The sequence below is a fragment of the Bicyclus anynana genome, chromosome 22 (assembly GCF_947172395.1).
Source record: "Bicyclus anynana chromosome 22, ilBicAnyn1.1, whole genome shotgun sequence".
NCBI classification, from domain to species: Eukaryota; Metazoa; Arthropoda; class Insecta; order Lepidoptera; family Nymphalidae; genus Bicyclus; species Bicyclus anynana.
The window spans coordinates 9,557,516-9,575,921 of NC_069104.1; the positions used below are offsets into that span (position 1 = coordinate 9,557,516).

Genomic DNA, 18,406 nt, shown 5'->3' on the forward strand with positions numbered 1-18,406 from the left:
AAGTTAGCCATTGACTACAATCTCACCTGATGGTAAGTGATGATGTAATCTAAGATGGAAGCGGGCTAATTTGTTAGGAGTAGGATCAAAATCCACACCCCTTTCGGTTTCTACACGACATCGTATCGGAACTCTAAATCGCTTGGCGGTACGTCTTTGTCGGTAGGGTGGTAACTAGCCACAGGCCGAAGCCTCTTACCAGCCAGACCTGGTCTAATTAAGAAATTAGAGTAATGGGAAGTACTCCCCAGCACCCTGTATAGTGCTAGAAAGTATATTATACTTTATCCCCATATTCCTACGGGAACGGGCACCACGCGGGTGAAACCGCGCGTAGGTATTATGGCTACAATAAAGCTATTTTGTTTATCGCATACCTGCAAATGCTAAACTTTGCCCGGGCTTGTAGAACCATGTATCCATGTTCTTTCGGACCTCGTATCGATCTTTGATGGCCGCTCTAAAGGCTTTCAAACTGGTAAGATGCCACAGGTGAGTTGGTTTGATGCTTCTGAATTTATCCAGCATTTTGTAACACGTTTGTAATTTTGAATGATAAAGGATATTTTAGGTTATTAGTTAGTAGGTTATGATATCATTGCCATGATTGTGATTTGGTTTGGATGTCCTGGTGTTGTGAAACCTGCAATGGTGAAGCATACCTTTACATAAATTTATTTAACCGACTTCGAAAAAAGGCGGTTCTCAATGCGACGCGTATAATTTTTTTTTAATGTTTGCTACCTCATAACTTCGTCATTAATAAACCAATTTTGAAAATTCTTTTTTTGAGCATTTTCATGAAAATTTTCAATTGGTTTAGTAATTTTGTATTAAAATCAAAATAACCGAAATACGTTTCATAAATTACATAAAAATTTTAACTTTTATTTTATTATTTTGGAAGCCAAAAATATCGCTTTGTGACATTTCGAATGCTTTTCATTATTAGCGGAAAGTTATATGGCCTGTAGGGTCAACCGTTTTACTTACTAATATTGTGATGCTAGAAAGTAGGATTTATTTACCATTATGGCCAACGTCGACTATCGCCTCTGCTGGTTTTTTCTACAACTGTGGCAATGCAGGAAATTATTGTGGATGCTGTGATGAGGAAGACCAGCTCTTGTCGGCTCATTACCTTTTTACTGTCAACATTGTTGTCCAATTTCTTGACATCTTGACAGCTATTTGACAATAAACATAAACGTGTTTTAAATTATTCACAATCAAACTTTTTTCTACATTAAAAAAGTATCACAGAATAAAGAATGATCCAGAATGAGTTTTTACAAGCATCGTGGTGAAGCTGGTGAAATGTATAAAAAAAAAACTTCACGCGTCTCCTTGACAGCCGCATACAGAAACTTTTACATAATTTATATTTCAAAATATAACACTAACAGCAATTACGTAAATTAATATATTAATCAATAATTAATAACATAAGTAAATAATAATCAATCAATGAATAATAACTAATAACCAATAAAAAATACTCTATCTTATTTTATTAGTTTTTGTGAAAAGTTTTTCAAATATTCATAGACGCTATTTTTCTTTAATAATATTGAAAATTACTGATGTGACGTTTTGAGTCGTACTGACTCGAGAATGTATTAGCTTTTGAATTTTGTATTTGGAACGACTACGACACCGTCGTATTCAGTGCGCTCTGTCTGCCTATTATTCTTTCATCTGTGGGAAAAATAAAAAGTAATATTTAGCAAAGGAAAAACATAACCCAAACGAAACTAAACCCAGATTCACCAAACCCGGGACCGCAAGTCTAAAAACCACAGTCCAGGAAGGTCGAATCATTATCACATCACGGAGTTATCACCGAAAGCATAAGAGACGAGTTGCGCAACGACTTTCACTTGCATTTCCGACATTCTGGTTTGTAGACTGCATACGTTTTAGCTATGGGACTGTAATTATAATGACTCTTAGAAAATAACAATTTAATCAACATAACTACCGGCTGATTATGTAACTTTTACAAATAATAATTGCTATTATATATTTGAGCCGTGATAGCCCAGTGGATATGACCTCTGCCTCCGATTCCGGATTGTGGGTTCGAATCAGGTCCGGGCACCTATAACTTTTCAGTTACGTGCATTTTAGGAAATTAAATATCACGTGTCTCAAACGGTGAAGGGAAAACATTATGAGGAAATCTGCATACCAGAGAATTTTCTTAATTCTCTGCGTGTGTAAAGTCTGCCAATACGCATTGGGCCAGCGTGGTGGACTATTGGCCTAATCCCTCTAATTCTGAGAGGAGACTCGAGCTCAGCAGTGAGCCGAATATGGGTTGATAACGATGATGGTGATGATAATAGGGGTAGGCAGAGACAACTTAAACTTGCTACTTGCTTATCTTCCTTGCTTCCATTGTTCGTCGGTTTTAAGGTACTTTCTATTTCGTATTTAATGAGAATATGGTTCAGGAATAATTCCCCTCCCAACATTTCCATTACCTCCTCTTTACGTGCCCAAACCATTCAAGAGAGGTTCTTGATATTAATTTTACAAAGACGTACCGCCAAAGCGATTTAGCGTTCCGGTACGATGCCGTGTAGAAACCGAAAGGGGTGTGGATTTTCCTCCTAACAAATTAGCCCGCTTACATCTTAGACTGCATCATCACTTACCATCAGGTGAGATTGTAGTCAAGGGCTAACTTGTAAAGAATAAAAAAAAAAGAAAAAAAAGAAAGGTTTTTGATTTTATTTTAATTCTACTTTTATTTATCCTCTTTACGTGCCCAAACCATCTACGAAACTTTTCTCGATCTTATTCGCTACGTTTTTGTTTATATCTAGTGATTCACGATTAACAGAAAAGGAGGAACAATTTGCAATATTAAAATGAGATACAATTGAGTATATGGTCTTTATTTGAATGAAAATTCCATTGTCTAATGAGTTCTTGAAAATTTTTTGAAGTTCTGTACCTATGAGATTTTGCTGAAAATTTTAGAACTTTAATTACACGTGGACGTTTAATATTGAACCGTATATTTGTCATCCAAAGGGTCCAATTACGAATAGAGATGGTTTGATGGAATCGCATGCATTGGCTAGTAAAAAATAAAATTAAGTAGAAGCAGAGTCCAGGTAGAATCCCTAGCATACTTTGTTGTTTTTGTTTGTGTGCGTTTCACTAGTAGAGCAGCTTTTAAAATTGGACAAGGTTCGTCCCGTGAAATTCCCTTAACTTTATAACTTTGGACTCTATTTCTTTGGAGTAAAGTTGGAATTGCAACGTTTTTAATTTTCGATGGGACATTAGTCTCCGTGAAGGATCATTCCGATGCGGCCTTCACCATTGCATTGGACCGGTTCGATTGATGGATTGGGTCAATCGTTTATATTTGACCAAATGTGTTTATGAACGACCATCCCTAATTCGGTTATAGTATCATCTTATCTAGGAGTTGAAGTCATAAATGATATTCAACTAATATAGAAGTAAAGGATGTTGAAGTCGGATGCGACGAGAAAAGCGTGATGGTTTTAAAATAGTATCCGTTGTAAAAACTTGCTTGTCTAGTGACGGCTGCGCAGAGCTATATGTTTTTCAACTACAACTTAACTTTCAAGCTCCGAGCCTCTCCGAGTCCGTGGCTTGTAGTGGGAGCAAAACCTGTAGACACTGTTCGCCTACTTCGGGGCGGTGTACCTGCTTTTGTGTTGTCCCTTTCGCTCTCGTGCGCTCACCAGACCCTTGGTGAACTCCGTTTCACCGCACGACTCTGGTATGCAAAGATTGATAGCGTATATGACCATTCGGTTTTGAAAGTCCCGAGAAATCACGCACGGTTAAGTTTTCGCCGCCTGGCGTCCTTAGTTAGGATCGGACGGACGTGCCATGGTAAACTTTAAATTTTTCAACTCATTAAAACAATAGTTTTGTGTCAATAAATACGGGTGTATCAACTCAACTTTTAGTGTAGTTCTGTGTTGTGTTACGAATAACGATACATTTGTGTTTAGTAGTTTCACTTATCCTGGAGATTAGTTTTAAATGTGCAGTGACAAAGATCGGTCAGTGATTGGATGATGATTACACGATGGATCCGATAGGAGACAGCGGGCTGGCCGCGAACAATTTGAACCATGTCCGGAGTGAGTCTCAGGTAAGTCGTAGGTATCGATGAGGCAAAACACGTTTGCCGTTGCATACCTGCCTATGAATAAGTGCAATGACTCCCCAATTATTCCCGTTTATCTGTTATTTGTCATAATATTTTAACTTTGCTATTATTCTAGATGTTTTAGAACATTGTTCTATTTGAGCTTTATTATTTAGATTGCAAACTTTTCATTAACCTAATCAAATTTATAAGATCTAACATCATTTTTATCTTAATTTAAATTGATTTGTCATGCTATTTCCTACGAATACGGTTGATTTGTCATAATACTTTAACTTTACTATTATTGTAAATGTTTTGCGAACTTTTCAACTGACTTCGGAATTAACCTAATCAACTTTATGAGATCTAACATCATTTTGAGCTTAATTTTGATTGATTTTGAACCTATTTTCTACGAATAAGTGCAATGACTCCCCAAATATTCCTGTTTATCGTTTAACGGTTTATTTGTCATAATATTTGAACTTTACTATTATTCTAGATGTTACAAAATATTATTCTATTTGAGCTTTATTATTTTTATTCGCTGGGTGCAAGCGGCTCAGGATCGTGATGTTTGGAAGTCCATACAACAGGTCTATGTCCAGCTGTGGACGTCCATCGGCTGATATTATGATGATGATGGTCATAGTGAAGATGATGGTGATGATCATAATATACCTAACTAGTATCTATTGATATACGAGTTTTCAAAATCCGATCAGTAGCAGATCAGAAGATTTTCTTCAATCAAAAAGCTTTATTTGTACAAAGCTCTACTGAATATGTTAAAGTTTTCACCTTAATACATTTACACCGCTGCCATTTCTTCTGGTCTGGTCTTGAGCCGCTGGATGCTGGCGGCTTAAGAACCGTGTTGTTTGGAAGTCCATACAAAAGGCCTATGTCCAGCAGTGGACGTTCATCGGCTGTTTATGATGATGATGACATTTACACTCGAGGCTCTATACTTGTGTTACTAAGGCAGATATTTTGATATGCTGTGAAATGTCATGATTTATGATTCAAGTAGTTCCCACCATTACACAATAGCTCCTAAGATTACAATGCATAACTATGTACGCTGATAACTGTTATTACACTCTGTGATAAGACATCAAAGCTTTGAGACAATGTATTCGCTGCATTTTACTGCTCTAATTTAAAATGTCTTTTAAGGTGTTTTTAAAAGGGTTGTCATGATTCTGGTGAACGGAGATTTGATCACTGATTCATGTGGTCTAAACCAGGGTTTCTCAAACTTCACTTACCCCCACTAAAGTTTTTAGGTTTAATAGGGAACCTTTAACAACCTAACCCCCGTGATAAAATAAGAGTAAATTTGTATGTAGACAAAATTTTAAATGTTTTTATATAGGGGTAAGTTCGTTCGTTCGACGCATCGAGTTGAAATCCCTTTAATATTATTTCGTTATAACCATGACTTAGTGTGAATCTCATTCTAATATGTATGTTGTAACATAAGGTAAAAGAAAATTCTTCGCTTTGCATGATGACTATTCATCATCAACATTAACAACCCGTATTCGACGACTGTTGAGCACGAGTCTCCTCTCAGAATGAGATGATTTAAGCTAATAGTCCACCACGCTAGCATAATGTAGATTGGCAGACTTCACACACGAAGAGAATTAAGAAAGTACTCAGGCATGCAGGTTTCCTTACGATGTTTTTCCCTACACCATTTGGGAGATTTAAGTAATTTCTTAAATAATCAATCATACACATTTCTTACATAATCAATACATCCTTTTACAGTCAGCTTGAAGAGTTTCATCAACGGACATTTGACTAGTTATTCAGCCACCATTAAGTAAATTTTGTCCCATCATCATCATCATCATCATATCAGCCGATGGACGTCCACTGCAGGACATAGGCCTTTTGTAGGGACTTCCAAACATCACGATACTGAGCCATCTGCATCCAGCGAATCCCTGCGACTCGCTTGATGTCGTCAGTCCACCTGGGAGGAGGGAGGGGGGGGGGGTCTACCAACACTGCGCTTGTCGCATACCTACCGTCAAATGGCGAAGTGCGAACCCCACTTTGAGAAACTTAATCAAGTCTAGACGTATTAAAAGTGTAGAGCCACCATGATCCAAATTCCATAGTTATCTACTTATCTTTGGTAGGAGCATAGGCTGGCAAACTTTGAGTTTTAGCGAAGGCCTGGCCAGCCCATTCTCTCGATCCAATCCGACATAATATTTTTATCTATCTATTTTCTATAACATTTCTTTTGCTGAAAAGTTATCTAGCGATAGATAGACAGTTTATTGACAGTGACTAAGTAAAGTCTGAGCTTTTTCATGGAGTTTTTTCATTAGAAAGGGTTTACGACTAACGTTTATTAGTTCGTTCGATTCAATTGAAAATAAATGTCTTTGATGTATTTGTACCTATTTGTAGAAAGACGACTACAAATAACCGGAGATGCTGTTAAAGATAATCTTTCTTTATAATGAAATATATTTTATTAGTAATCTACTAAAATTAAATGATCTTTTTTTCGTTTGATTAATTTTATTTAAACTTAATAAAATTACGTAGTTGGACGTAACATAGAAAATGGTTGTAAACCCGTTTATTCTATGAATTGAAAATGAAATGAAATTTAAGGATTACGGGGGTTAAGGGTTCTGCGTATCGGACTGTGATAGGACTTGATAATCAATCAATGATGCCACGAAGCTGAGAATCTGGGGACTTGGGATATGAATTCTCATGATATCTAGTGGAAAACGAAAAAAATACGTTTAATTCATGGATAATTTTTTCTGCTAGCAGCCAAAGCCAAAGTCTACAGTTGGCTACCGGCTACCATAGAGCTCTGCTTACCTATGGTAGGAGTATGATGGCTTTCAGATTTTATAAAATGAAGAATGTCTGACCACGCAAGCTCTTGGTCTATTTCACTTAGTCTTGAGTGGAAGTTAATATTGCAAACATACGTATCATCACGCCTCATTACCGTTACCAGAGATCAGCCGGCCTATTCACTAACGTTGACATAATATTGGCTACCTAATACAATTAACATTAAATCAATAACAAATGCAATTTTCGTATTCCGTAAAGCCCATTTTTAACAAAAATCACAATGTCAACTGGACAATGTCGTCTACCTCCTCTATGATATCCACAAAGGGTTGTTTTAGTCACCGAATGACGTTTTTTTACCTATAATTTAAATTTTGATCAGTTAACATTAAATAAATATTGAATACGAAATCACGTGACTTGAGAATTACTAACATTAACTAGTTGCCACTGACATACGTCAATGTTAGTGAATTGGCCTGCAGGTCCTTTGCACATCTTTTCTTTTTTTTCTTTTTTAAAAGTTAGCCCTTAACTACAATCTCACCTGATGGTAAATGATGATGCTGTCTAAGATGGAAGCGGGCTAACTTGTTAGGAGGAGGATGAAAATCCACACCCCTTTTTGGTTTCTACACGACATCGTACCGGAACGCTAAATCGCTTGGCGGTATGTCTTTGTCGGTAGGGTGGTAACTAGCCACGACCGAAGCCTTTCACCAGCCAACCAATTAAGAAAATCTCAATCGGCCCAGCCGGGCATCGAACCCAGGACCTTCGTCTTGTAAATCCACCGCGCATACCACTGCGCCACGGAGGTCGTCAAGAAAATCTCCGTTGCTTTATCCATTCTCATCAATCCGTTCATACAATTCGATCTAAGGAACTCTTAAACTTATTCTAAAGAAATATCCCAATAGCACCTGACAGTGTAACAACAATACGTACAGACAAAGCCGTGTGTAACAACAAAGAGCCGTAAAATCGAATGGATCATCGCGAGGAGAAAAAGATTTATTTTTTGCGCGGAGAACGTTCAAATTCGGAGGAGGCACATGTCGTGACGTCACCGCTCCAGGCTAAACCAGTTTCGCGCCAATTCGCAGCTGTCGACGGCAAAGCGGTTGGGTCGCCAATAATTTACCCTTGTTTTTTTTTCTTTATTTTCCTCGGCACCGACCTCGGGCGTACAGCCTCCGAGATACACCGTTAACTTCTCTAATTATGGACTCTTGTTTTTTCTTAACATTTACGAGATTTTCAAACCACAAAATACACTGAAGTCTTTTATTGTTACTTACTCTGTATATTTATGCTGCAGTATAGATGAAAGAGGTCCCATCCCACTACTTATTTAGGTATAATAAGAAGAAAAAATATATGACTAAACAGGCTGTATGGACACCGATCTTTGCTTATTTATATTTTTTAAAAGTTCACCCTTGACTACAATCTCACCTGATGGTAAGTGATGATGCAATTTAAGATGGAAGAGGACGATGAATATCCTCACTCCTTTGTTTTCTACGCGACATCCTACCGGAACGCTACATCGCTTGGCGGTATGTCTTTGCCGGTAGGGTGGTAAATAGCAACGGCCGTAGCCTTCCACCAGCCAGACCTAGAGCAATTAAGAAAACCTCAATCGAACCCAGGACCTTCGTCTTGTAAATCCATCGCGCGTGCCACTGCGCCGTGAAGGCCCTCAGGCGTCGTGCTTAGCCCTTAGGTACTTAGGTGGATACTTTGTAGAAAAAGAATTAATTTCGCGGTATCGTTATGTCAATGTTACATGTTGACTATTTCTTGGTCTTAAAAAATAACTACTAAAGTATTAAATTTTCTTTTCACCTTGTTTTACAGCATTGGTTCTAATCCATTTTAAAAAGCTGTTGAAAAACAAAGAATGTGATTTAAATCGAATAGGCTTGATTGCTTGACTTTAAAAAAAAACAGGACAAAGACAAAGAAGTATGTATTCTGCAGGTTCTTTTCTTGTCATGGTGCAAAATTGCATACCTGTCCGACATAGCGAGTGAGTCATCTGTCTTCCCACGTTAAAAAACCTTCCGATTCGCTCATTAATTTGAATAAATTGGATTTGGTAAACGAGCCAATAAAGTTACTATGTTTTATTTTATATCGATTTGGCAAACACATTTGTTTCGTCTGACCTTTTTATTCTAAAGGGTATACTAGTCTAGCGATAAATTGAATTTATTGTATTTCTTTATTATTAAACAACCTTCATACATGCAGACATGGTTCCAGACAGGAATGCAGATATCAACGACATTGACAATGCAGATCGTGGTCTTGCCCTAGTCACAAAACCAGAGCACGCCAGTCGTCTCCATCAAATTTGAAAAACTGGACACGTTATCTTCAAGAAAGTACACAAATACGAGAAATATTATTAGGCTAAACAGATTTAGTAAAAAAACATAGACATCGTGTTCGTAGAAGTTCATACCAGTGACTGGAGACAAATCTATTTTAGAATATCTTCCCTATAATCTCTAAACAGTATAAAACAATAAAGGTACAGAGATATCTCCGTTTGTCTGTTCACTTTCGCTAAAATGTTATAGTGTAAGAGAATTTTTTTTATTGTAATTAAGGAAATTTCTTCGAGATACTTAGTTTGTCTACAAATAACTCGCGTGTTATTATGTTTACAGAAAGTCAAGAAAGGTCGATGTCTTGAATAGTTTTAGAACGCTTATATAAGTAGCTAGTTGAAACCTTTGAGAAATCACTAAACTTTTGTCTTTTCCGTTAGTAATCGATTGAGTTGAGATTGAGTTGAGATTGAGTTGAGATTGAGTTTGAAAATGAATTTCGGTACTCGTTCATAGTATATTATCTATACTAATATTTTAAAGAGAAAAAATTTGTTTGTTTGTTTGTAATGAATAGGCTCCGAAACTATTAAACCGATTTGAAAAATTCTTTCACCGCTAGGAAGCTACACTATCCCCGAGTGCTATAGGCTATATTTTATCCCTGTTTTCCTACGGAAACGGGAACTACGCGGGTGTAACCGCGTGGCATTTGTTAGTATCATATAAATAGTGCCTCTATTCTTATTTGTAAAGTCACTAAAAACTATTTTCTTTCTTTTTACTTGACTGCAAGAAGGGTTATGTTTTCGCGCGTATCTTGTATGTATGTATGTATGTATGTAATATTCTTTATTACCTCATATCTTCCAAACCACTGACGGATTTACGTAATTAGGATATCGTTAGTTTTTCTCAATTTCTAATTGCTTTCTACACTTCAGGACTGAGCTTGTTTTTTTTCTTTTCAGTTTTTTTATACATTATGCAGTCGAGTTTTTTTATTTGTTTAATTTTATATTAAATAAATATTTTATTTATTAGTCTGGCTTTCTATAAAAATAGTTGAAAATATTAAATAATTAATTTACTGTCAGTAATTTACATTTGACCCGTGTAAAGCCGGGGCGTTGGCTAGTTCAGCGTAAATTGCTAATGTAGGCCAACGGCGCGTTACCTACACTTCCTTGCAGTTGCATATTGCAAAAATAACTTTGATCGCACACTTGCTAGTTGCCACTCATTCAGTATTATATAGTACTAGCTGACGCCGCGCGGTTTCACCCGCGTAGTTCCCGTTTCCGTAGGAAAGTGGGGATAATATATAGCCTATAGCCTTCCTCAATAAATAGGCTATCTAACACTAAAAGAATTTTTCGAATCGGACCAGTAGTTCCTGAGATTAGCGCGTTCAATCAAGCAAACAAACAAACTCTACATCTTTATAATATTAGCATAGATATATATATTATATATAGTACATGCACTATTTAGGCCGGCTGCATACATCGTTTTTCGTATTCGTTTTCCTAATGTGTAATTTCGATTTAGAATTCTGTAAGGCTACTGCAGTCTTTACGTTTTTCTTCAGTCGGAATGTATATTGTCGGAATATTGTCTACCTTCGATTCCGAGGGTGTGGGTTCGAATCCGGTCCGAAGCATGCACCTCCATCTTTTCAGTTGTGTGCATTTTAATATATTAAATATCACTTGTCTTAAACGGTAAAGGAAAAACATCGTGAGGAAACTTGCATACCAGAGAATTTTCTTAATTATCTACGTGTCTGAAGGCTGCCAATCCGCATTGGGGCATCTTGGTGGACTATTATTGGTCTAACCCCTCTCATTCTGAGAGGAGACTCGAGCTCAGCCGTAAGCCGAATATGGGTTGATAATGATGATGATGATGATGATTCGATTCAAAGGCATTCGATATGAACGCGCGGAATTTGTTCCATTCGGAAAAAATATTACGTCATTTAAAGTATTTTATTTTGATTTCATGCATTTGATTTTCCGAACACGGAAAACGGATTCGGAAAACGATTACAGAAAACGAGTATATGCGCCCGTTCTTAGATGTTACATATTGGTACTAAGTGTATATTTTGTTCCGTCTAGAATTCTGCCTCTTTGGTCCGAAGGTTAGCCTAGCCAATGGTGGATTTACTCTATGGGTGGCAATGGGCAACATAGTTCAAAGAGCCGATGGACGTTGGGGTCCCAAGGTGCTGGAATGACGACCCTGCACAAGAAAGCGCATTGTTGGTCGGCCCCACAAGGTAGACTGACGAGCGCGTCGCATATTCGGATCCCTTCCGAATTATCTATGCATCCGGATATGCTATATTTTTATAGAAATAGATAGTCTGTCTGTGTATCATCATCATCATCAACCCATATTCGGCTCACTGCTAAACTTGAGTCTCCTCCCACAATGAGAGGAGTTAGGCCAATAGTCCACCACGCTAGCCCAATGCGGATTGGAAGACTTCAACACACGCAGAGAATTCAGAAAGTTCTCTGGTATGCAGGTTTCCACACCCTCGAGTATCGGAGGCAGTGCTCATATCCACTGGGCTATCACGGCTCATGGTCTGTGTATATTGTATACATAATATATTAAATACTGGTATGATTGTTTGCAAACTTTCAAAGAAAGCTGCATTTGTTACAAGCTATTCAGTATGACTACTCGCAGTAGAGATCACAGCGATAGTGTCAACGTGTTTGTGTTCTCAATGTGATGTGGTGAATGAAGTTTTGATGACTTTGTATCAAAAGTACAAGATTCGATACCCGGGTGGACCATTGTCGTATCATCAATTTCTGGCATGGGCTTTTTACTTACCCTCTAAGTAAAAAGGAAAAATTGGTAATTTAAAAAAATATGTCATTTATATATATTATATCGTGAAAGAATAAGTCAAATTGTCGATCAATCGCTCATGCTACCGCCGTCACTCTCGTCCCAACACAACGATAGACGAGCGATATTTTTAATTGCATTGCTATTGGCACAGAAAATATAATTATGTACAAGTATTACTACTGGTACTATTGGTATTTTTCGAAATATGTCGTGGTGTGCATCTTAAGCCTACTGAGCCAATTTTGAAAATTGGCAGGGGGGGGGGGGGCAGAGTAAAGAAACCTTAAACGTAGCATAAAATAAATGCGACAGTGACAACCTATAAAGAATATTTAAATTTTTAGGCTGCACGCTTAAACCGGGAATCAAGGGAATCTATAGGCAGTGTTTATATGATTTTTTACGAGCCCCGTATCATTGAAACAGCTCATATAGCGATACCCCTGATAGTACTCTAAATACGTCTCCAAGCTGGGAATAAGTACTTTGAATGAATTTTAAATGATTAAACTTCATTGTTCTGTGGTATTATTCTACAATCTCTTTACCAGGTAGGAGCTTGCGTTTTCTCTGGAACTCGACGGCTTTCTTCGACGACCGGTCCGTTCGCATATACTCAGTACATGTACGAGTACTTAATGGACTGTAACGCCTTGTATGGGTCTAACGACATGCAATTCACGTGTTTCATTAATAACTAACAGACATCCCGCGGTTTCACCCGCGTTTAGTTCCCGTTCTCGTAGGAATATGGGGATAAAATATAACCCATGATACTCACAAATGACGTGGCTTTCTATTGGTAAAAGAATTTTCAAAATCGGTTTAGTAGATCCGGAGATTACCTTCTACAATACCATATAATACCAAAAATTTTGTCTCTTTAAAATACCTATTAGAGTTTGGCTCATGAAAGTAGAGACTAATCGCGCGCGAAATAAAAAAAAACATATATACAGCCGAATGTAGAACTCCTCCTTTTTGGAAGTCGGTTAAAAAATCGGAGTAAATTCTGAAAATTATAGTGCAAATATTGGAATAACTGAGTGAGTATACACAAACAAAAAAATAATTTAAACGAATTATGAAAACGCATTTTTTTAATTTGTTTAAATATTTTTTTTAATTTGGCGGGCGATTTCAGTCTACTTTTATTAGCCAGACTCTAGTCTATTTATTTAAACTAGAGACAGTCATCTACACGCACATAATGATAGGGTGTTGATGAATTATTATTGTTTTTCAGATTAGCCTAATGTAGGTTGGCGGGATTAGGATGAGAGGCTAAGGTTCTTTTCAAAACAAGGGGCAACGTCACCAACTTTACTTGTTGAGATATGATAATAAGATAGAGATGATGCTATAAACTGAAGACATGGCTGTACGGTGTAATACCTTTGCCTTTTCCCATAGGAAAGAATGAAGAAAAAAAGAAATTTCTATAATGCTTAGAACCTCAGAGGATTTATATGTAGACCTATAGATTCTCGATTAGATCGATGAGTATTAGATTCAAATTATTCCCATGTTAATCATACTCTTCACACAGAGTAACCAGAGTGAGTCTTCACAAACTGCGTGATGACGCCGGTGAAACCCATAAAAAAAACAGAAGTCACGCGTCTCCTTGACTTGATATACAAACATTTTTCATAATTTGTATTTCAAAAACACTAACAACATTTACGTAAATTAATATAATAATCAATAATTACCAATAAAAAAAAATCCATCTTACTTCTTTAGTTTTTGTGAACAGTTTTTAAAATATTTCAAAACATAACACGTAATTTTTCTTGAATAATATTGAAAACTCTTGAAAATTACTAATGCGCTTCGTGTAGTTCTTTATTGCACATAAACTAAATTAGGACATTTCTGAAAATTACTAGCAAACTTAATTTTAGTTTTACGATGAAATGCGACATTATTTTGTAGAAGGTAATAGTCTACATGAAAATGATAATAAGTAATCAAATGTTCTATGAGTTCTGTAACTATATAATGTTTCCCGCTGTAAAACCATAAACACGTCGATAGAGATGCCCATAAACTCGTAAGTTGCCAGTGGAAAGCTTTGCAATCTTTGCATAATGTGTGTTACACAGAAAATTAAATCGCACTTTTACTTTTCGGGAACCGGTCAGCCTAGCAAGTTTACCGAGAATTTCATTTCTAAAAACACCATGGGCATGTATAATTATTATGTAATAATGTTTTCCATAATATTTTTCTCTCCTCTTACTTTTTACATATTAGTAACGGTCACCAGCGACTTCGTTCGTAAATCGAAATCATGAAAATCGATGTAAACTGTCAACCCCTATTTCACCCCTATAATTGCCTATATTCGCCTGTTTAATATAGTACCATAAATATTCCACTAATAATTTTACAAAAATATAACTCAAAACATGAACGATTTATATAAAAAAAAAACTCATCCCCTTTTTAACCCAAAACATCTCGAGTCAGTACGACACGAAGCGTCGCATCAGTAATTTTCAATATTATTCAAGAAAAATGGTAAATCTTTAAATATTTTAAAAACTGTTTACAAAACTAAAAAAGAGTATTTTATTGGTAATTATTGATTATTATATTTTTTACGTAATTGTTGTTAGTGTTAAATTTTGAAATACAAATTAGGAAAAAAGTTTGTTTATGCGGATGTCAAGGAGACGCGTGACGTCTTTTTTTTCATGGGTTTCACTAGCTTCACCACGCTACTTGTAAAGACTCATTCTGGAGATACTTTATTCTGTGATATAGATATAAAATGTTTAATAAGCAATTGGTTCTCACTTGTTTTTTTTTTAAATTACATTCTATTGTTTTTAATTCGAATTGATAAAGGTAAGGTTCCAGTTTAAAACCAAATAAGCTTTAGCTTATTAATAGGTGTACCTATAAATATAAAGTTCATGTTATATCATCGATGTTATTGTATACTTTAGTGGGCGGAACCAGTTTAGTTCATTTGACATTTTTTATCAAACAGATATTAAACGTATCACATATCGGTGTTATTAGAATAATTTTAATAGATTAGCATATTCTTATTACCATTTACATAGTAAACTGAACAGCTATCTATGGTCTACAACGAAATCTTTATGTACGCGTTCAATAAAAGAAGCACCTATTTAGGTAGAAATATGTAGGTATTATCCACCAAATTACACGAGTTAAATCAGTACCACTTCGTAAATTTGACCTTGATATGAGTTAATAGCTTTAGAATCATGGTTTTAGCAGGGTAGAATAGGTAATAGATAAGTGCTTTTATCGTACCAGGCACCGAGTCCTTCCTTACCTTGACATTGATGATGTAGCTGATATTTACATCGAACGGAAATCATTAAACCTCAAAGACATTGAGTTAATATATTTTTTTGTTTAATTATTATTGTTATATTATAGGAAATTATTAATTAGGAGTCTTAATACCTTTTTTATTTCAATGTTCGATAATAGACTTTGGATAATGAAAGTAGAGACTGAAATCGCCCGGCAAATTAAAAAAAATATCTAATAATCTTTTTTAAAAAAACGTATAAGTGTGAGAACATTAAGTACATATTTAAAAAATTGCAATTATTATCAAACTTGACATAATTAAATATTTATTTTACTATTGTTTTGGGAACGCCCTCCATTTTGTTTTAAATTTGCCGGTCGATTTCAGTCTCTACTTTCATAAGTCAAACTCTAATATCGAACATCATGTGGTTGAAACTAAATATTTTGTTCAATTCGTCTACACCGAGAGACAATAAATGCAAGGCAGTTGCCGTATCTAATCTTGTAAATGAAATCGAAAGCATAAGCCGTACACAAAATATGTGCCCATTGTCCATTTATACAACGGCCATACAACGAGCTCAGAGGAACAACTTGCGCGCGGTTGTTGACTGTGGCAGTGTGGCATGATTCGAGGTTATTTATCTGTGCGCCGCGCGTCGGCCATTTTGTACTTGACGACTGACGTTGACACTTGTCAATTTCTTATTATGTCAAAATGAACACGGCGAACACGTTGTGGTGAATAAAATATTAAAGATTTTTCAAGTATTTAACGATTTTAAAATGTCTATGTTAGCTGAACCTCGTCGCAAACAAAAAGTGATAAATTTACGTGCTAAGAACAATGCGTGGAGCAACGACAGCAACAAGTTCGGACAAAGAATGCTGGAAAAAATGGGCTGGAGTTCGGGCAAGGGATTGGGCGCAAAAGAAAACGGAATTGTGGAGCACGTAGTGGCTAGATACAAAAACGATGAGAAAGGATTGGGGTTTGAGGACAGGAACGACCAGTGGACGAAAAACGAGGACGACTTTAATACATTGCTGGCTAACCTTTCTAATGGTAAGCATAACCTAAATAAAATTAAATACTAGTATAGCTATTTAGTTATTATCTATCCACAAAGCAAGTTTTAAAGACTGTGCACTCTATCGTGATATGAAACACTCGTTAGACATACAGTAATCAAGATTGCTTATCATTTTTTCAAGGGCTGTCAAGTAAATTAACCTAAGCATTTTAAACCTATAGGTTTTATAAATTTATTTTGTTTGGTAGATTATTTGTGTATATGTAATTATTTGAATATATAACTGCAATTAGCTGAATTATATAAACTTCTTATTGATCCACTGGTTAGTCTGTGTGTTTGGACCATAAGGTACTGGGTCGGGTGATGAAATATGTATTAAGCTTTGCCCAAAGTTTCATTCAAACAGGCCGAATAATGAAGTATTTGATGGATGTGTTTTATTATAATACACCACATGCAAATGCATGTCTTGTTTAATTATAATACACCACATGCAAATGCATGTCGGCTGTCCTAATTTCTTTTAGCCTATGGTAGCATGACCTTATATGACTCAATAATATATTTATAATTTGTTTTCAGGAAATACTAATAATGAAACTTTACATAGCGGGATCTCATTGGAAAAGAAGTCAAAAAAAAGCAAGGCCCGCATACACTACCATAAGTTCACAAGAGGCAAGGATCTATCCCGTTACAGTGAGAAGGACTTAGCTAACATATTTGGTAAAAAGAGTTTCAAAGAATCAGTAACTGATGAGTGTATTAAAGAAGATACAGTCAAAACTACAGAGCAGATTTTCACAGAGAAAGGAAATATGGATGATTACTTTAAATCTAAAATGGCTGCTTTTAAATCAAAATCAAACTTATGTAACAACACAACAGAAAATGAAGAGTCAGATTATGCATTTCAAGGATTTTCAAACTCTGATAACCAAGAATCTGAAAGTAATCAAAATGGGTGTAACTTATTTTCTTTTTATAGTTCACAGAATGAGAATTTAAGCCAAAATGTTGAACTGAGTTATCCCGATATTGAAAGTAAAAATAAAAAGAAGAAAAAATCTAAGCAAAAGGATATTTCCAGTGATATTGTATTGAAACAGGATGTTATACCAGAAGGCACCGAGGTAACAGAAAACAAATTGAAAAAGTCTAAAAAGAAAAATCGTCAAAATGTTACTGATGATATTCAGCCATTAGGTAAGGTAGAAGAGAGTACACAAGAATTACCTCAAGAGATTGCTACAGACATAGAGAGAACTAAAGTAAAAAAATCTAAAAAGAAAAATGGTTATGTTATTGATGATATTCACCCATTAGATAAGGTACAAAAGAGTAATTCTACTGAAGGTTCACAAGAATTACTCCAAGAGATTGTTACAGACATAGAACAAACTAAAGTAAAAAAATCTAAAAAGAAAAAGCAAAAGGAATATGTAGAAAATAAAATTGAGCCATGTGGAGAAACTAGAAAATTGAAGAAGAATATAAATCATGTTGAAGATGATGATGAGGGTATATCTATCGAAGATATCTTTCCAAGCAAAAAAAAGAAAAGAAAGAATAAAGATTTATGATAATAAAGTTAGATAACATATATTTATCTTTTGTATTTTTATTTATTGTCTGAAAAACTACCTTATTATTTGTACTCAGTTTGCCAATTGTGTCAAACTGTTTTTCTTTTATAGTACCCTTGCCAAAAATATTTAATACTATGAATGTAGTTACTGAGATTAACACATTAAAACACACTTAATATTTATTTAAGTAATATTTTATTTAAACCACGTAGATTACAAAGCAATAGACTGTATGAATTTATTAATGGTTACTTTCAACTATTCTAATAA

The 18,406-nt window shown here is 35.6% G+C and overlaps 2 protein-coding genes across 7 annotated transcripts in view; both read left to right on the forward strand.

Moving 5' to 3' along the window:
- Positions 1-18,406, forward strand: part of LOC112054313 (tight junction protein ZO-3) — a 168,978-nt gene that overhangs the window by 102,586 nt on the left and 47,986 nt on the right. Inside the window, exon 1 of one of the 6 annotated variants that reach the window (XM_052888431.1) lies at positions 3,786-4,147. The exons of the other annotated variants lie outside the window; for them this stretch is intronic. Within the exon in view, the coding sequence (XP_052744391.1) occupies positions 4,082-4,147 (66 nt within the window). The 5' untranslated portion in view covers positions 3,786-4,081. Of the gene's footprint in view, positions 1-3,785; positions 4,148-18,406 lie in introns of those variants that run through there. 6 annotated transcript variants of the gene reach the window in all.
- LOC112054314 (PIN2/TERF1-interacting telomerase inhibitor 1) lies at positions 16,182-18,156 on the forward strand. The gene is made up of 2 exons (XM_024094047.2): positions 16,182-16,576; positions 17,130-18,156. Exons 1-2 carry the CDS (start codon positions 16,297-16,299, stop codon positions 18,128-18,130), a joined length of 1,281 nt encoding a protein of 426 aa, XP_023949815.2. The 5' UTR covers positions 16,182-16,296; the 3' UTR covers positions 18,131-18,156.